The 19,064-nt window shown below is 42.5% G+C and overlaps 1 protein-coding gene across 2 annotated transcripts in view; it reads left to right on the top strand.

Annotated features, from left to right (window-relative positions):
* Window positions 1-19,064, top strand: part of PLA2G12B (phospholipase A2 group XIIB) — a 67,393-nt gene that overhangs the window by 9,337 nt on the left and 38,992 nt on the right. The window contains exon 2 of one of the 2 annotated variants that reach the window (XM_073585814.1): window positions 10,419-10,495. In XM_073585814.1, the coding sequence (XP_073441915.1) occupies window positions 10,419-10,495 (77 nt within the window). Of the gene's footprint in view, window positions 1-10,418; window positions 10,508-19,064 lie in introns of both variants that reach the window. The other variant, XM_073585813.1, reaches the window with a different exon arrangement.

Here is a 19,064-nt window from a genome sequence, read left to right as displayed (position 1 = left end):
CCCGGCTCTCTATCCGTGTTGCTGTTGTGCCCTCAAGTCTTAGATGGGAGTAGTGCATTTACAGCCCACTACTCCACCGGTGTCTGCTGCAGAACCATTAGTGTCCATACAACCTCAGGGACCGGGCCCCGGCCTTCCGCTTAGAACTTCTAGGCAGGGTTCTTCCTCTATCCCACATCCTCTATTTTCCCTTTTACTCCTACGTTCTGTACTTGTCTTTCCCTTCTATGGAAGCTCAGGCTTCGGTTCACTGTCCTTCTCCTTCTTTCCTTTCCTTTCCTTTCCCGTGCCAGCTGGCTCAGGTCACTGAGGCAGCTGCAGCACTCCTTCCTCCATCCCTCTTCCAGGGATCCCCACTCCTCCCGAGTGGCTTCCTCTCCTACTCAGCCTCCTGTCAGACTGAACTGAACTGAACTGAACCTCAATCCTGGAACCGTCCCACTCTTTTATATGTCTTCTCAACTCCACACACCTCCCAGCACGTCTAGTGTTCCAAGCAGGGAACCCCCAAAGGTGCTCTGCTTCTATCTAAGCAAGGAGCCGCAATGTGGTTATGCTGAAATACTCTATGGTGTGGGGTGCGAGTGTTGGAGCGTGGTCAGAAGCCTCCAACTTACCTGGATGGTGGGGCACTACACCTTAGGAGAAGGTGCAGTACCTCTGTGGTGACTGAGCCTCAGGGGCACCACATTTCCATTCACCAACTCCTATTACCCATGCTACCACATACATGTGCTGCAGCATGCTTGTGTTATCAATGTGGTGAGTTGGTAATACTATTTCAGACACATCTGGCATCATATCTATAGGAAGCACAGAAGAATTAGGAATTAACTGAGCAGGTGGCTTCTCTTCCTTTGATGTGGCCTCCGGCGGTGAGCCCACATCTTTCGCGGCACATGTCAGCTGTTTTGAACAGCTGACATGTGCCCGGAACAGCCACTGGTGGAATCACGATTAAATGCCGCTGTCAAATCCACCCATCAGTGACCCCCTGTCACGTGATCGTGGGTCACCGATAGGTTGGCATGACAACCAGATGTCTCCTGGAGCCCTCTATGGTTGTCACTGCCAGCTTGCTGTGAGCACCACCCGATGGTCGGTGCTCATAGCAAGTGACATATTTTGCTACATACAGATGATCTGACCATCGCCTGTATGTAGCAGAGCTGATAGGGTTATGGCAGCTTCTAATCTCCCCTGGAGACTATTGAAGCATGCCAAAAGTTAAAAAAAAGTGTTTTTCAAAATATAAAAAAAATAAAAGTTTAAATCACCCCCCTTACGCCCCATTCAAAATAAAACAATAAAAAAATCAAACATATAGATATTTCGTATCACTGCGTTGAGAATCGCCTGATCTACCAATAAAAAAAGATTAAGCTGATTGCTAAACGGCGTAGCAAGAAAAGAAGTCAATATGCCAGAATTACTTTTTTTGGTTGCCGCGACAATCCATTAAAATGCAATAACGGGCAATCAAGCGATCGCATCTTCACCAAAACTGTATCATTAAAAACGTCAGCTTGGCACGCAAAAAATAAACCCTCGCCTAACCCAAGATCACAAAAAATGGAGATGCTACGGGTATTGAAAGATAGTGCAATTTTTAAAATTCTTTTTTAAACAAATTTGTTGGTTTTTTTTCACCACTTCAATAAAAAATAACCTAGACATGTTTGGTGTCTATGAACTCATAATGACCTGGAAAATCATAATGACAAGTCAGTTTTAGCATTTGGTGAACATGGTAAAAAAAAAATCCAAAAACTGTTGTAGAATTGCACTTTTTTTAGCAATTTCATCGAACTTGGAATTTTTTTCCCGTTTTTGAGTACATGATATAGTAAAACCAAAGGTGTTGTTTAAAATGAGCAACTCGTCCAGCAAAAAACAAGCCCTAACATGGCCATATTGACGGAAAAATGAAAAAGTGATGACTCTGGGAAGAAGGGGAATGCAAAACCGAAACGCGAAAACGAAATAGGGCAAGGCCTCTAAGGGGTTAAAATTCAACATGTATGATCCTTCTTTCTCAGAACCCCATCTATTGAGGGAAAGTCAGGAGGTCCCCCATACTCAAAGGATAGTCAAGAAAAAGTGTCAGATAACGGGTTTGTGGCATACTTTTACCTGCACATTACCAGCTGTTCTATAAGGGTCCCAATGCAAATTACTAAAAGGTGGCTTTTGACATCAGTTAGCTATATTTAGGCTACTTAAAAACAGCCTAGTAATCAGAGTGGGGCACTAGCACACTTTAAATAGTGATTTCCAGAAACTATTTTAAAGGGAATCTGTCACCCTATTTTTCGCCTATCAGCTGCCGGCACCGACATCAGGGGCTTATCAACAGCATTACAGAATGCTGTAGATAAGCCCCCGATGTAACCTGAAAGATAAGAAAAATGAGTTATATTATACTCACCCCGGCGTTCGGTCCGGTCCGATGGGTGTCGCCGTCCCGTCTGGCACCTCCCATCTTCTAACAGTGACATCCACTTCTTTGCTGCCTGTCATGGCTCCTGCATAACAGGCAGCAAAGAAGAGGATGTCACCGTTAGAAGAAGGGAGGCGCCGGACCGCAACACCCATCGGACCAAGACCGGACCGCCCCCCCGGTGAGTATAATATAACTCCTTTTTCTTATCTTTCAGGTTACATTGGGGGCTTATCTACAGCATTACATAATGCTGTAGATAAGCCCCTGATGTCAGTGCCGGCAGCTGGTGAAAAATAGGGTGACAGATTCCCTTTAAATACTCTATTTTACCATGCACCAGCACTGAGTTGCTCCTAGGAGCATCTCTCTATGAAGGACCTGACATGGGTGGTACACATACAGCAGTTGATCCCCAACGTATCCAGTTCAACCTACTAACATTAACCTACAAAGCAGTCCATAATCCATCTCCTCCGCATATCTCCAAATTAACCTCCCAATATCTTCCCACATATAATCTCTGATCCTCTCAAGACCTCCTTTTCTCCGCCACTCGTATAGGTTCCTCACCCAGTCGCCTCCAAAACATCTCTCAAGTATCCCCCATCCTCTAGAATTCCATGCCCCAACATGTCTGATTATCCACCACATTCAGAACCTTTAGATGGATCTTGAAACCCATCTCTTCAAAAAAGGTTACAACCTGTATTGACCCCGTTGCCACCTCACCATCACCGGAGCTGCCAAAATCCCCCAACTCACTGTCTCCTTCCCCATTATCCCATAGACTAAACCCACAAATGCAGGGCCCTCTCGTTCTGTACCAGTCTGTCATTATTAATTTGATCATTGTAATTTATATTTTGTATATAACCTCTTTTCACATGTAAAGCACCATGGAATCAAAGTTGATCTAAAAATAAATAATAATAAGTATAATAATCATAATAACAACAACTTTATTTGACATCGTGCAATGCTTCATTTCTGCTCTGGTGGCGCTACAGATTACAGCTGGCTTCCTGTGATTAGCATTATCTAAAGCAGACAAGCTCTTGTAATGAAATTGGAAATATGTTTTGTTATGAGCTTTCGTTTAAAGACTCAAAGATGACCTAAATCATAGTAATTTTATCACTTGCAATATACAATTATCCTTAAAAATGAATTCACTGTGGATCACCAATAAAATGTGCTTTATCTGCTGTTTATTACAAATCACCTAATCCCTGTAATTTGCAGAAACGAAGTGTGGCCTGCTTCTAGAACAAAGCAGAACATGCTTATTCCACATTATGTAATGGGTTGAGGAATATTTATATTCTAATATAATTTATATCACTTTTTAAAATCACATTTTTTTGTAGAAGTCATTAAACTTTATAATTAGGTCAATGCCCTATGTGTCAATTGCTTATTATATTGATGGATGATATATTGACGCTGATGTCACCAATAAACTGTATACATTATTAAATACATATCTTTGACCTTATGAGATTAGTGTATTTACTTTTAGAATGAAACACTTCAAAGTGCCCTGGATGAATTTGCACCTCTTATAAATAGAACACCACAACACAGACGATGACAACCCTGGCACACCCTGCAAACACGTTTCCTGCAGCGGTGCTCCAGGTGCGCTGAACGTCTGTGGAGAAAATCCAATCTACACAAAGATTTCATCCATTATAAGTTTATGCTTAGAACATACAACACTGCCCTTCACCTCTTAAAACAAACCTATTTCAACACCCTCATCACCTCACTGTCCAATAACCCTAAATGTCTCTTTGACACTTTTCATTCTCTACTCAACCCAAGAGTACAGGCCCCAACCATGGAGCTTCGAGTTGACGATCTGGCAAATTGCTTCAAAGAAAAAATTGACCAGATCTGACAGGAAATTATCTCCCAATCACCTCATACCATGCACTGTCCTCCCTCCCCCACTGCATCTAGCTCACTCTCTGATTTTGAACCAGTCACAGAAGAAGAAGTAAGGAGGCTCCTTGCATCTTCTCGCCCAACCACTTGCACAAGTGACCCATTTCCGTCACATCTCCTCCAGTCCCTTTCCCCTGCTGTCACCCCTCACCTAACTAAAATATTTAACCTCTCTCACTCTTCTGGTATCTTTTCCTCCTCATTTAAGCATGCCATCATACATCCACTACTTAAAAAACATCCCTCGATCAAAACTGTGCCGCTAACTATAGACCTGTCTCTAATCTTCCCTTCATCTCTAAACCCCTGGAACGCCTGGTCCACTCCCGTCTTATCCGCTATCGCTTTGATAACTCTCTTCTCGACCCTCTCCAATCCAGTTTCCGCTCTTTACACTCTACTGAAACTGCCCTCACTAAAGTCTCTAATGATCTTCTAACAGCTAAATCAAATGGTCATTACTCCATGATAATTCTCTTGGACACCTCTGCAGCATTAGACACTGTGGATCATCAGCTCCTCCTCAATATGCTCCGTTCCATTGGCCTCAAGGACACCATTCTCTCCTGGTCCTCCTCCTATCTCTCTGACCGCTCCTTTACTGTATCTTTTTCAGGTTCCTCCTCCTCTCATCTTCCCCTTACTGTTGGGGTTCCTCAAGGATCAGTCCTAGGCCCCCTCCTCTTCGTACATTGCCCCTATTGGTCAAACAATCAGTAGATTTGGTTTCCAGTACCATCTCTATGCTGATGACACCCAATTATACGCTTCTTCTCCTGACATCACGCCAGCCTTTCTAGAAAACACCAGCGATTGTCTAAACGCTGTGTCTACCATCATGTCCTCACTATATCTGAAACTGAACCTGTCAAAGACTGAACTCCTTGTGTTTCCTCCCGCTGCTAATGTACCTATACCCGACACTGCCATTTCTGTGTGTGGTTCCACTATTACTCCCCAGCAACATGCCCGCTGTCTTGGGGTCATACTTGACTCCGAGCTTTCCTTTGCCCCCCACATTCGATCACTGGCTCGCTCTTGTTATCTGCACCTCAAAAACATTTCTAGAATTCGACCTTTTCTTACTTTTGACTCCGCAAAAACCCTTACTGTTTCTCTTATTCATTCTCGTCTCGACTGTTGTAACTCTCTTCTAGTCGGTCTCCCTCTTACCAAACTCTCCCCTCTCCTATCTGTTTTGAATGCTGCAGCCAGGATCATATTCCTTACCAATCGTTACACCGATGTCTCTACCTTGTGCCAGTCATTACACTGGCTACCCATCCACTCCAGAATTCAGTATAAACTTATTACCCTCACCCACAAAGCCCTCCATGGCTCAGCACCACCCTACATCTCCTCCCTTGTTTGTCTACCACCCTACCCGCGCCCTCCATTCTGCTGATGACCTGAGGTTAGCATCCTCAATAATCAGAACCTCCCACTCCCATCTCCAAGACTTTACACGTGCTGCACCAATTCTTTGGAATGCACTTCCCAGGTCAATACGATTAGTTCCCAATCCCCACAATTTTAAGCATGCCCTGAAAACGCATTTATTCAGACTGGCCTACCTCCTCAACACATTAACCTAATCTATCCCTGTGTGGCACAGCCAAAGGTTTTATCATAAACAGGTTCCCCGCATCATGTTCCCACATGCTTTATGCATCCATTAGCCCTCTGTGTCTGTACTGTTACACACTTAACATTATGGCTGATCCATACAATCACGGCAATTATTACCAGACACTTTTCGTGTCTACCTTATAGATTGAAAGCTTGCGAGCAGGACCCTCATTCCTCTTGGTATCTGTTATGATCTATGTGATTATTGTTATGCTGTAATGTCTATTGTCTGTAGAAGTTCCCTCTATAATGTAAAGTGCTGCGGAATATGTCGGCGCTATATAAATAAAATTTATTATTATTATTATTATTATTATTAAAATCAGTGTAAGAATGGCTGTATAATACTTATAAAATGTTTTGCAATAATCCAGCTATAGCTGCCTTCTAGCCCTCTTGAATTTGTGCAAATGCACTTGCATAAAATAATTCTCCTTTATGAGCCACCAAGGAGGCAGTACTGATGTTACTGTTAATGGGTGACCAACAAACTGGGAAAACCTGTCAAATCTTTCCAGACCATCACTAGTCACAGCATGCAACCATCAGTGTCTCGTATAGTAAATGAACAAGTCCCATTTGAAAAGGAAATAATATATGGAAATAAATATTATGCATTTTACTTGCATTGTCCTGGTAAATTATCTACATCCTCTGAGGGACCACGAAACATGTGGAAAATCAAAAGGAAGGCTAGACTATAAGACTTATACTATACCCACACATGGGCCCAGGGATTATGAGAGTCATTGACCACAGTGTATGAGAGTTGTTTTTTTGCTGAAAAGTCAATAGCTTATCCCCAGGTGTCAATCAAAGGTTCAAGATGGCAGATGAGAGATGTACCATTTTATGATTTCACACACAGGCGGTATGAACTCTAAAGCTGACCATACACATGAGGCAGCTGTCGGCCTAACGGTTGTTTCTCCCGACTTTCCTGTGCACGTGAGTGCTCACATGTTTTTGATGGCCAAGTTGAAGATAGCTGCTGCCAGACACCTCGACCAGTGGCTTATCTTCCTTAGAAATGAAAGCATCAAGCATTGAAATTCCATCTAGCTGATCCTTCTTTCCTCAAATACTGTATCATCTGCTTTGAGAGAGTTGGGAGGACCATCACACATAAGATGGTCTGCCAGACACGCTAAAATCAGTAGGTTCGAAAACCTTTCAATGATGAGGAGCTTAATCCAAAAAAATGACCAATCATTCACTTCACTTCATAAAGAGTTGTAAGCTGCCAGACCATATAGGCTGTGTTGTGGGTGGCTTATTGGATGATCGTCTAGTGGGCCAAACCAGACACCATGGCATTAATAGCCTCATTTTAATGAAATAAAAATGGAAATCATGATCGTAATGTAATAGGTAAGGTTGTACGAGTTTCAGTGTCTGGCTATCAAACATGGATCTATAAACAACAGAGGTATTTGAAGGGAATACTCACCAGTTCAAAAAAGTTAATAAATGATTGGTAATTGCTGAGTCATTTTCCTTAGACTTAAGTAGGTTCACCTTCAACCTACGTTAAAGAATGCTATTAGGCAATTGTGTCCATGGTAATTCCCCAGTATAATGTTATTATCTGAATAATTTTTTTCTGTGGGACTGATCTAAAGCTTTGGAGAAAAAGGATGGATATGCTTGGCAAAAAATGGGACATTTTCTGCTGGTCGGTTTCATTTTGTTTAAAAACTTTTAAAGGGAAGGAGAACACTTAAACCCAGTTGTGTAAGGCAAAAAGGTCTGATTTTCTTGTGCATTTAAGCCTGAAAAACAGTGTGATGCAAGAGGCTGTAATTAGGTCGTCTGTGGTAAGAGAGATCCAAAGGTTGAGACACTGGGCTGCGGTTCAGAGTTCAGAAACCAGAACACCCTTTACTGTATTAAACAAGTTCCATACCACGGAGATTTATTTTCGTTGTGTTTCTATGCACTATAGTATTTTGTGAACCTCAAATTGTGACAAGGAAAAAATAAAAGCTATACCACTTTTTTTTTAATAAGGAGTAATTTATAAAATGTGTCCTCCAAGCCTGCTTTATCATAAAGGTCACAGGTTATCTGCATAAGGAAACATACCTCCTCTGAATATCAGAGGATCCACTAGCGAGAAGTACTTAGTCCATTTTGTATTATGGAATCTGGTAACAGATCCTCTTTTACAGGAGATCTGTCAGTAGGATCAGCCTTCTTAAACTTTCTATATGGGCATGTAGGTAATAGAAAATTAAATAAACTGATAACTTGATATCTGGAATCCAACAGCATTACTTTGTAAAGTTCAGCTCTCCTATGCTGTGATCGTTATAATTACACACAGCTCTGCAGTGAGATCAGGAGAGCAAACTTTCAGTCATTACTTGTCTCACACTGGAAACACCCCCTTTTATGTACAATAAGCTCTGTTGGCAGATTCTCGGAGATCTATGTCCGAGACCACAGATCATAACAGTTTTTTTTTTTACGAAAATGTTGATTCCTCCGAAATAAAAGATCGAATTGAAGGTACTGAGGTTTAATTTTAATGAACTTTCTATGACCATATAGATGGCTTAGGAGGGCTTATGCTTCTCACAGATTCCTTTTAAATGTATTTTATTTTTATTTTTGAAGACTATATGGCTACCGCCAGAATAGGATAGCTCTAATTTTGGTCATAACAGGAATACAGCAACAAAATGGTGATAAGACCTAGTGTTATGCTTAAAAAATGTTGGACTTTTTGCAATCTAAGTTGGTGCCTACCACAGAGAAAGCAATTTGGTCCCTTAGTGGCCTATAGAAGATCTACCATTGGAACAAATACAAGTGCATTTCACAAAAATAGAATATCATCAAAATGTTAATTTATTTCAGTTCTTCAATACAAAAGTAAAATTCATATATTAGAGTGAAACCATCACTGATTGTGGAATCTTCACACTAGACCTCAAGCAGCTTGGATTGTGTGCCTCTCTACTCTTCCTCCAGACTCTGGGACCTTGATTTCCAAGGTCTAGTGTGAAGTATTCATAATCAATGATGGTTTTGGGAGCCATGTCATCTGCTGATGTAGGTCCACTGTGTTTTATCAAGAACAAAGTCAGCACAGCCGTCTACCAGGAAATTTTAGAGCACCATGCTTTCCTCTGCCGACAAGCTTTTTGGAGATGGACAATTCTTTCTCTAGCAGGTTTTTGCACCTGTCCACACTGCCAAAAGTACCAATTCCTGGCTTAAAAACAACAGAATCTCTGGGCATGATTGGCCACCAAACTCGTCTGACCGTAACCCCATAGAGAATATGGGGTATTGTCAAGAGGAAGATGAGATACCAGACCCAACAGTGCAGACGAGCTGAAGGCTGCTATCAAAGGAGCCCCAACTAAGTATTGAGGGCATTTACTGAACCTACATTTCAGTACGCCAACATTTCGGATTTTAAATTTTTTTCTTCAAACTGGTGTTATGAAGTATTCTAATTTACTGAGATAATGACTTTTGGGTTTTCAATGGCTATAAGCCATAATCATCAACATTAACAGAAATAAACACTTGAAATATATCACTTTGTTTGTAATGACTCTATCTGAGTTCCACTTTTTGTATTGAAGAACTGAAATAAATTAACTTTTTGATGATATTCAAATTTTGTGAGATGAACCTTTACCAATCCAACAGTGCCTGTATATTCAGTTCTGTAAAGTACACTGCAATGTTCTGAATCAATGACTCCTTGGGAGGTTTTTACAATAGTGATGAACGACCATGCTCCAATAAGGTGTTCTCAGAGCATGCTCGGTGCGGATTGTCTTCGGCGTGCTCGAATAATATGTTAGAGTCCCCTCGCCTGCAAGTCTCTTGGCTGTTCGACAGCTGCAACACATGCAGGGATAACCCAACATATTTTTCGAGCATGGAGAAGATACTCTGTTAGCATGCGAGCACGTTCGCTCAATACTCGTTTACAAGTCCCCTAAATATCTGCACCAGCAAGAGCCTAAAAGTAGGCTCTTTTGAGTTCCCTAAAAGGGGCACATTTTTGTCTGTTTCCTCTATAGTAAAATGGTGATGAATTACAAAAACACATAAAATAAATGAACGCCATGTCTACAGATAATAGAATATAAATCTGACAAAGACATACGACAGATGAATAATAATGAACAATACATCTCTCTTCTGCTGTATAGGTCATTCTTTTTCATCTATCATCAAACGTATCTTTTCCTGTTAGAACATATAGACCATTACCAATGATTACATCTTTGAAAATATCTCTGGCCAGCTACAGATATGAAAGGTCAGACAATTCTGTAGAATCTTGTTAACAGACCATTTGTTAAAAGTTAACAAGATAATACTATTGTAAATGTCCATTGATAATGCAATGTTTCTTTGGAATCTCTTAAAGGCAAAGCCCCACTTCCTCGACCAGAGTACAAGGCTCCAGAACCCAATGGCTGCAGCTCCTACTTCCTTGGTCTCAAGGTACCAGAGAGTGTATGTACCACTAACATCTTTTGTATTCTAGGCACAAACAACTATTAACATAATTACATATTCAGTCGGCTGTGTATGATTACAAAAATGTGGCTCCTTTTTGCAGAAACTGTGCCACACCTGTCACTAAATCTGATACTGCAGATCAGGTATATCCAACTAAATAATGTACAATCCCATTAAAGAGAAACTATTACTTGCCTAAAAAATTGAGTTAAATGACACTCCACTGCAGAAATATTCACAGTTTTTTCTTCTGGAGTACAGTAAAGGAGATCTCTGCATTGTCCAACTGGGCGTTTCTTCAGAGTTTTCTCTGTGAACATGTGCGTTCACTCATCCAATATGCTGCCAATCACAGCTCAGCAGCTGATCTAGCAGTCTGTCAGTCTCAGATGCTGTAGAGAGCTGCGATTGTCAGCCTCTCAGAGAGAGGAGTGAAAGCTCCATCCCCATAGAGAACTCTGAAGAAAAGCCCAGTTGCATTATTAGCAGAGATTTCACACAGTGTGCTACAGAGGAAACCAATGTGAATATCTCTGCAATGGAGCAAGTCAGCGCAAGAAGAAAAGAGTGGCTGAATCAGGGGAGCTCAGAGATTAATACAAGTTATTTAACTCAATACTTTTGTGTGCAAGTGACCAGTTTTTCATTAAAGAGACATTGCTAGCTTTGTGGCATACCTGCAAATGTCTGTCACCAGGTTTGTGCCATATGAGATATGGACACCACCTATCCACCTTCATATACAGCATACAAATATGCTGTGTATATGCCCCCAATCCGGCCTGCAATAAAAGAAAAATACCTTTTATCATACTCCCCTGTGGGGAGGTCGGGTTCAAGGGGAGTTGCTGGTCTTGGCCCAGCGCCTCACTTCCTTCTTGCTTCGTGTGGATGAAGCCTCCCTAAGTCATCCCCACAGGGTCCCTAGCAACGTGCTCCTGCACAGGCGTATTTCTCTTCCCTGTTGAAGGCAGAGCCAGGTACTGCAGTGTGTATGCGCTGGAAAAGGTCAAAGATCCCCGGTGCATGCGCACTGCAGTATTTTACTCTGCCATGGTCAGGACAGAGAAGTACAGCTGCGTAGGAGCATGATGCCGGTGAACACTGTGTGGATGAAGTAGGGACGCGTCATCTACATGAAGCACAGAAGGAGAACGGAATTGAAAGAAGAAGGGAGGCACTAGACCAAGATCAGCGACGTCCCTTGTATCCGACCACCCCTCAGTTAGTGCGGCGCCCCTGAGGGTTCAGTCGCCTCAGAGGTACTGCACCTCCTCCTGAGGTGTGGTACCCCACCATTCAGGTAAGGTGGAGACATCTGACCACGCTCCAACACCTGCATTCCACACAACATAGTAGTGTAGCAAAGCACCCTTTGGTGGCTCCCTTCTTGGAACACGAAGCGTGCTGGGAGGCGGGTGGAGTTTAGTTTGCACTAAAAGAGCGGGAAGAGGATTGGATTTAGTCAGTTTGTCACAGGAGTCTGACGAGGTCAGTCTGTGAAAGGAGATCCCCTGAGTGGGATGGATGAAGGAAGTGCTGCAGCAGACCTCGGTGACCTGGGTCCGCTGGCACAGGAAAGGAACTTTGATAGAAAGCCTGACTCTCCATAAGAAGGAAAGAATTAGTACGGAATGTGAGGAGAAGAGGAGAACTAAAGATCAGGGGTAGAGGAGAACCCTTCCCAAGTTCTAAGCGCAAGGCCGGGGTCCGGTCCCCGAGGTTGTATGGATACTAATGGTCCTGCAGCAGACACCGGAGGAATAGAAGTTGTCACCACTTTATTCCCACACAAGACTTGGGGGCACAACAGCATCGATAGTGAGCCCGGGACTAGGTAGTAAGGAGTCCCCGAAGCAGGCTACAGCTGTCTGCCGTACAAGTAGAGTTCATAGGAACATCTGACAGGAGGAACTCCAGTGTAACTCAGTACTGTGAGTACTTCACTAAAGGCGCTAAGAGGGAGACGTTCAGAAAAGGCACATATGTTGGCGGAGTGTTGGAAAGGAGTACTTCATCTTGCCTTGAAGTTGGCTGATCTCCTGACCCAGAGGACATGACACGGATGCGGGCTCTTGTGCTACAACAGACTGTGAGTAAAGCTTTGGAACTACATGCCCTGGTGTCCTCCACTTATTCCTGCGTCAACCTGCCCGGCACTGCTACATCCCCTGCGCCTGACACTACACCATCTAAGTGTCACTTCACCTACTCTGCCCTGGGACTAAAGCCCTGCCTGTGGAGGGCTTTAACATCATTGCTGCACCACACCATCTCTCCCAGAGGATCTGTCTGCAGCGTCGGCTTAACACCTTCATTACCAAACACCACAGGTGGCGTCACGACTCATTCATTCTAATCATCAAAAGCACACTGAACTTTCCCCCCTTTTACAATGGGCACCCAGGGCCACAGGCCGGGTCCCTGCTGCCGTGACATCTCCCATTGAAGCTCATCGGGCCTGGTACCGAGTACCCCACGGCCCTGGGAGGGCGACCCATTAGTATAATAAAAGGTGTTTTTCTTTTATTGCAGGCCGTATATGAGGGATGAAAGGTGGTGGCCACATCCCATATGAGGCAAACCTATGGTAGATTTCAGGGGAAAGCAACATCCAAGATTCTCAGCCTTTTGGTTTTATGCCAAGACGTTTTGCTTGCTATCAGCCTATTTTCTTTCCACCTTCCCATTGAAATAATATGTCTAGAAAAAAGACGACTGAGGGGCGATCTAATAGCCATGTATAAGTATATAAAGGGACAATACAAATATCTCTCCGAGGATCTTTTTATACCAAGAAATGTGACGGTTACAAGGGGGCATTCTCTGCGTCTGGAAGAAAGGTTTTTCCACCAACACAGAAGAGGATTCTTTACTGTTAGGGTGGTGAGAATCTGAAATTCCTTGCCTGAGGAGATGGTAATGGCGAACCCAGTCAGGGGGGTTCAAGAGAGGCCTGGATGTCTTCCTGGAGCGTAACAATATTGTATCTTACAGTTATTAGGCTCTTTAGAAGAACGTAGATCTGGGGATTTATTCTGACGGAATATAGGCTGAACTGGATGGACAAATGTCTTTTTTCGGCCTTGCTAACTATGTTACTATGTTTTGCTAACTATAAAATGGTGGATCTGGGGAAAATAGTTGTTGACCAAATAAGGGTTTAGTCAAACGTTATTTTATGTAAGTGTGCTCTGGTACCACTTTTTGTAAAACAATTATTCTATTGTAATAAAGTTGAAATCAGAATTATTCACCTCCACTGCAAATTGGGTTCCTAATGTTTTCAATAAACCAATGAAACAAGAACAATTTAAACTGCTAAATACAACTAGTGTAACAAGGAGTTTATCCAAATTCAACATAAAATGCCACTTTTATTAACTACTGCAGTCTCAGAATTATTCATCCCCTTCATGATAAGCATCAACCTTTCTCGGTTATTACCTGGTGCAAACATGATACACGGCCAGACACAGGCTTCTGGCAGCGATTGTAAGGAATCTTAGCCCATTGCTCATGGGTAATAGCCTCCTACCTGAGTTGTTAAGAGAATGTACTACAAAAGTAAAATAAGAGATTATTGTCTGCAGCAAAAAGATAGCAAAGGTATTGAATGTTCCTAGAAATACAGTTGGAAGCAGAATTCACAAAATCAAAGTTAAATTACCACAGGTTACACTAATGGATGGGGCAAAATGAAGCTATCAGCGGGCTGCCACCAGATTCCTAATGAGGCTAGTAGCCAAAGCTTTGACTTACTTCAAAACATTTGTAGCAAGATTTTATGGCATAAGGCTTTGTGGTTTCAGTTTACACAGTAAGGCTCATCCTAATTGCTGAAGCTCAAGCTCCAAAATGTACAACTCTACTGACCCAAAAGCACAGAATCATATAACTAAGCCACATACGTTTTTCAGATTCTGTTTTTTGGACTGATTAAACAAAACTGGAAATTTTGGGGCCTATGGATCACTATGGACGCTGAGAAAAAACACTCTGCCTACAGTGACGCATGTTGGTGACTTGGTGATGCTCTTTGCCTGCTCTGCTTCATGTGACACTAGAAATCTACAGCTTGTGGACGACAAGACAGCTTATATCAGGTATCAGGAAATGCTAAGAATATAAAACAGAAGCAACGCTTTGATGGCACTACACTTTCCAAAAGGGCAATGATCCCAATCACACCCCAAAATCCATCAAATCTTGGTGTTAAAAGAAGTCCTGGAAGATTTTGGAGTTTTTGTCAAGGTTGCTTGACTTGAGATGCCGTAGACAATCTTTCGGGGGATTTCAAGAAGAAGGTTGCAGCATGCAAACCCAAATTCAAGAATATTAGTTAACTGGGGAGAGCACTGTAAAAGTGTTTGTCATGCAGGGGTTGAAAAACTCGGAGACTGCAGTAGTCATTAAGAGTGGCATTTTATGCTGAATTTAGAGAACACACTTGTTTTGCATGTGATCTGTCAATGCATTTTTTCATAGCAATCACAGCAAAACTGCAAGGAAGTCATGTGCACTCTGTGTCACTAGCTACATGAGTGAACGATAATCAAAACTGAATGATATAAAGAGCTGCCAGCAGATAATTTCTGTTTTACAGTCTTAGCAATAGTTACCAGTCAATTATGCAGGTACGATTCCATTAATAAATAATCTGAAAATGGAGCATCAAGACTCACTGTAATTTTTAATAAAAGGCCCAATTTATGCTTCTCTTTCACAAAGTCACCTTTGCATTCTCAGCATTACATAATTAGAATTCCTTTCTGTTAAATTGCATGTAAATACTCATGAATATTCATCATGGAAATAGGAGATCCCTCAGCATTTTCTGCACTGTACGTTTTTATTTGATGAAAAACAGTCAAAATGCTGAACAGAAAGAGCCCATTAAGGTGCCATGCACTGGGGTCAACCAGTCAGGCAGAAATATTTGCTCTGGGAACACTGAAATCACTAGTCACGCCAAATCACCCCAGACATTAAATAGTGTGTCGGCAATATTGTGCCACTCTACTGACTGCATACAATTATTTATTAGCAGCTATTTGCAGAATGCATGGGGTTGTCTGCAGCATCAATTAATAAAACTAAAGGCTGTGAAATGGATATGGTAATCTAATATGCAAATGTTTACAGTAGTTAAGCCAAGCATTACAAAGTGTTAGCAGCAGTGGGGGGTAAGAATTCTATATAGACGAGCAGACATAGGCAGAAGAGGGCCCCTGGGTAAGGACAATAAATGAGCCCTTTGCAGTCAAATACCACATCATAATGTCACATTCTACCAGCTTTGGAGGTGGTAGTGGCCCCCTCACCTCATGGACCCCTGTGTGGCTGTACACCCATGTTATATAATATATATATATATAATATATACTGCTCAAAAAATAAAGAGAACACTAACATACCACAACCTAGATATCTCTGAATGAATTATTCCAGTTGCAAATTTTTATTCATTCCATAGTGGAATGTGTTCAGAACCCTAAAACATAACAATTATCAATGTAAATCCAAATGAATATCCCATGGAGGTCTGGATTTGGATTGATACTCAAAATCAAAGTGGAAAATCAAATTACAGGCTTATCCAACTTCAGTGGAAATGCCTCATGACAAGGAAATGATGCTCAGTATTGTGTGTGGCCTCCATGTGCCTGTATGACCTCCTTACTATACAACGCCTGGGCATGCTCCTGATGAGGCAGCAGATGGTCTCCTGAGGGATCTCCTCCAAGACCTGGACTAAAGCATCCACCAACTCCTGGACAGTCTGTGGTGCAACCTGACGTTGGTGGATGTAGCGAGACATGATGTCCCAGATGTGCTCAATTGGATTCAGGTCTGGGGAATGGGCGGGCCAGTCCATAGCTTCAATGCCTTCATCTTGCAGGAACTCCTGGCACACTTCAGCCACATGAAGTCTGGCATTATCCTGCATTAGTTGGAACCCAGGGCCAACCGCACCAGCATATGGTCTCACAAGGAGTCTGAGGCTCTCATCTCGGTACCTAATGGCAGTCAGGCTACCTCTGGTGAGCACATGGAGGGCTATGCAGCCCTCCAAAGAAATGCCACCCCACACCATTACTGACCCACTGCCAAACCGGTCATGCTGAAGGATGTTGCAGGCAGCAGATCACTCTCCATGGCGTCTCCAGACTCTGTCACGTCTGTCACATGTGCTCAGTGTGAACCTGCTTTCATCTGTGAAGAGCACAGAGCGCCAGTGGTGAATTTGCCAATCCTGGTGTTCTGTGGCAAATGCCAAGCGCCCTGCACGGTGTTGGGCTGTGAGCACAACCCCCATCTGTGGACGTTGGGTCCTCAGACCATCCCTATGGAGTCTGTTTCTAACCGTTTGTGCAGGGTGCCAACCTCCACGGCTAGGAAGGTATCAGTTGAGGCCGTATTTTAGGGATGTGCAGCACTCTAGATTAAGGTTTTTTCATTTTTGGCATTGGCCATTTATTTTACTGGGAAGGTGTTTTTTAACATTTATCTAAATAGTCTTTTAAAGGGGACTTGCATGTTCACACAATGTGAAAGCACAACCAGCATTCAAAAGTGATAAAAACATCAGCCAGAAAGCATTGGTACTGAAATGTGGCCTGTGGTCCCCACCTGCAGAACCACTCCTTTATTATTACCAATAATTTCCAGCTGTTGTCTATTCCATTTGCACAACAGAATGTGAAATTGATTGTCAATCAGTGTTGCTTCCTAAGTGGACAGTTTGATTTCACAGAGGTTTGATTTACTTGGAGTTAGATTCTGTTTGTGTTCCTTTTATTATATATATATATATATATATATATATATATATATATATATATATATATATATATATTTATTTATAAATATATATAAGTATATACACAAACTCGGACACATACCCAGACTGGTCAAAGTGGGATTCCAGTCCAATGGAAATATTCCACCTGGAATTCTGTAAACACCTTCTCCAGGTCCATCGGAGCACCGCCAACAGTGCCTGTCGGGCTGAGCTGGGCAGATTCTCACTGCACCTCGCGGTCCTGAAGAGGGCGCTGTCCTTCCAGGCTCACCTACAGAGTAGCAACCCAAGCTCCCATCACCATAAAGCCATGCTACATATACAGTCGTGGCCAAAAGTATTGACACCCCTGCAATTCTGTCAGATAATACTCAGTTTCTTCCTGAAAATGATTGCAAACACAAATTCTTTGGTATTATTATCTTCATTTAATTTGTCTTAAATGAAAAAACACAAAAAGAATTGTCCTAAAGCCAAATTGGATATAATTCCACACCAAACATAAAAAAGAAGGTGGACAAAGGTATTGGCACTGTTCGAAAAATCATGGAATGCTTCTCTAATTTGTGTAATTAACAGCACCTGTAACTTACCTGTGGCACCTAACAGGTGTTGGCAATAACTAAATCACACTTGCAGCCAGTTGACATGGATTAAAGTTGACTCAACCTCTGTCCTGTGTCCTTGTGTGTACCACATTGAGCATGGAGAAAAGAAAGAAGACCAAAGAACTGTCTGAGGACTTGAGAAACCAAATTGTGAGGAAGCATGAGCAATCTCAAGGCTACAAGTCCATCTCCAAAGACCTGAATGTTCCTGTGTCTACCGTGCGCAGTGTCATCAAGAAGTTTAAAGCCCATGGCACTGTGGCTAACCTTCCTAGATGTGGACGGAAAAGAAAAATTGACAAGAGATTTCAACGCAAGATGTGCAGATGTTGGATAAAGAACCTCGAATAACATCCAAACAAGTTCAAGCTGCCCTGCAGTCTGAGGGTACAACAGTGTCAACCCGTACTATCCGTCGGCGTCTGAATGAAAAGGGACTGTATGGTAGGAGACCCAGGAAGACCCCACTTCTTACCCCGAGACATAAAAAAGCCAGGCTGGAGTTTGCCAAAACTTACCTGAAAAAGCCTAAAACGTTTTGGAAGAATGTTCTCTCGTCAGATGAGACAAAAGTAGAGCTTTTTGGGCAAAGGCATCAACATAGAGTTTACAGGAGAAAAAAAGAGGCATTCAAAGAAATCACACGGTCCCTACAGTCAAACATGGCGGAGGTTCCCCGGTGTTTTGGGGTTGCTTTGCTGCCTCTGGCACTGGACTGCTTGACCGTGTGCATGGCATTATGAAGTCTGAAGACTACCAACAAATTTTGCAGCATAATGTAGGGCCCAGTGTGAGAAAGCTGGGTCTCTCTCAGAGGTCATGGGTCTTCCAGCAGGACAATGACCCAAAACACACTTCAAAAAGCACTAGAAAAGGGTTTGCGAGAAAGCACTGGAGACTTCTAAGGTGGCCAGCAATGAGTCCAGACCTGAATCCCATAGAACACCTGTGGAAAGATCTAAAAATGGCAGTTTGGAGAAGGCACCCTTCAAATATCAAGGACCTGGAGCAGTTTGCCAAAGAAGAATGGTCTAAAATTCCAGCAGAGCATTGTAAGAAACTCATTGATGGTTACCGGAAGCGGTTGGTCGCAGTTATTTTGGCTAAAGGTTGTGCCACCAAGTATTAGGCTGAGGGT

The sequence above is a fragment of the Dendrobates tinctorius genome, unplaced genomic scaffold (genome assembly GCF_039654945.1).
Source record: "Dendrobates tinctorius isolate UK_male_01 unplaced genomic scaffold, ASM3965494v1 ptg000089l, whole genome shotgun sequence".
Lineage (NCBI taxonomy): Eukaryota > Metazoa > Chordata > Amphibia > Anura > Dendrobatidae > Dendrobates > Dendrobates tinctorius.
The sequence above is the reverse complement of the archived record's forward strand: the minus strand, read 5'-3'. Positions and strand labels throughout refer to the sequence as shown.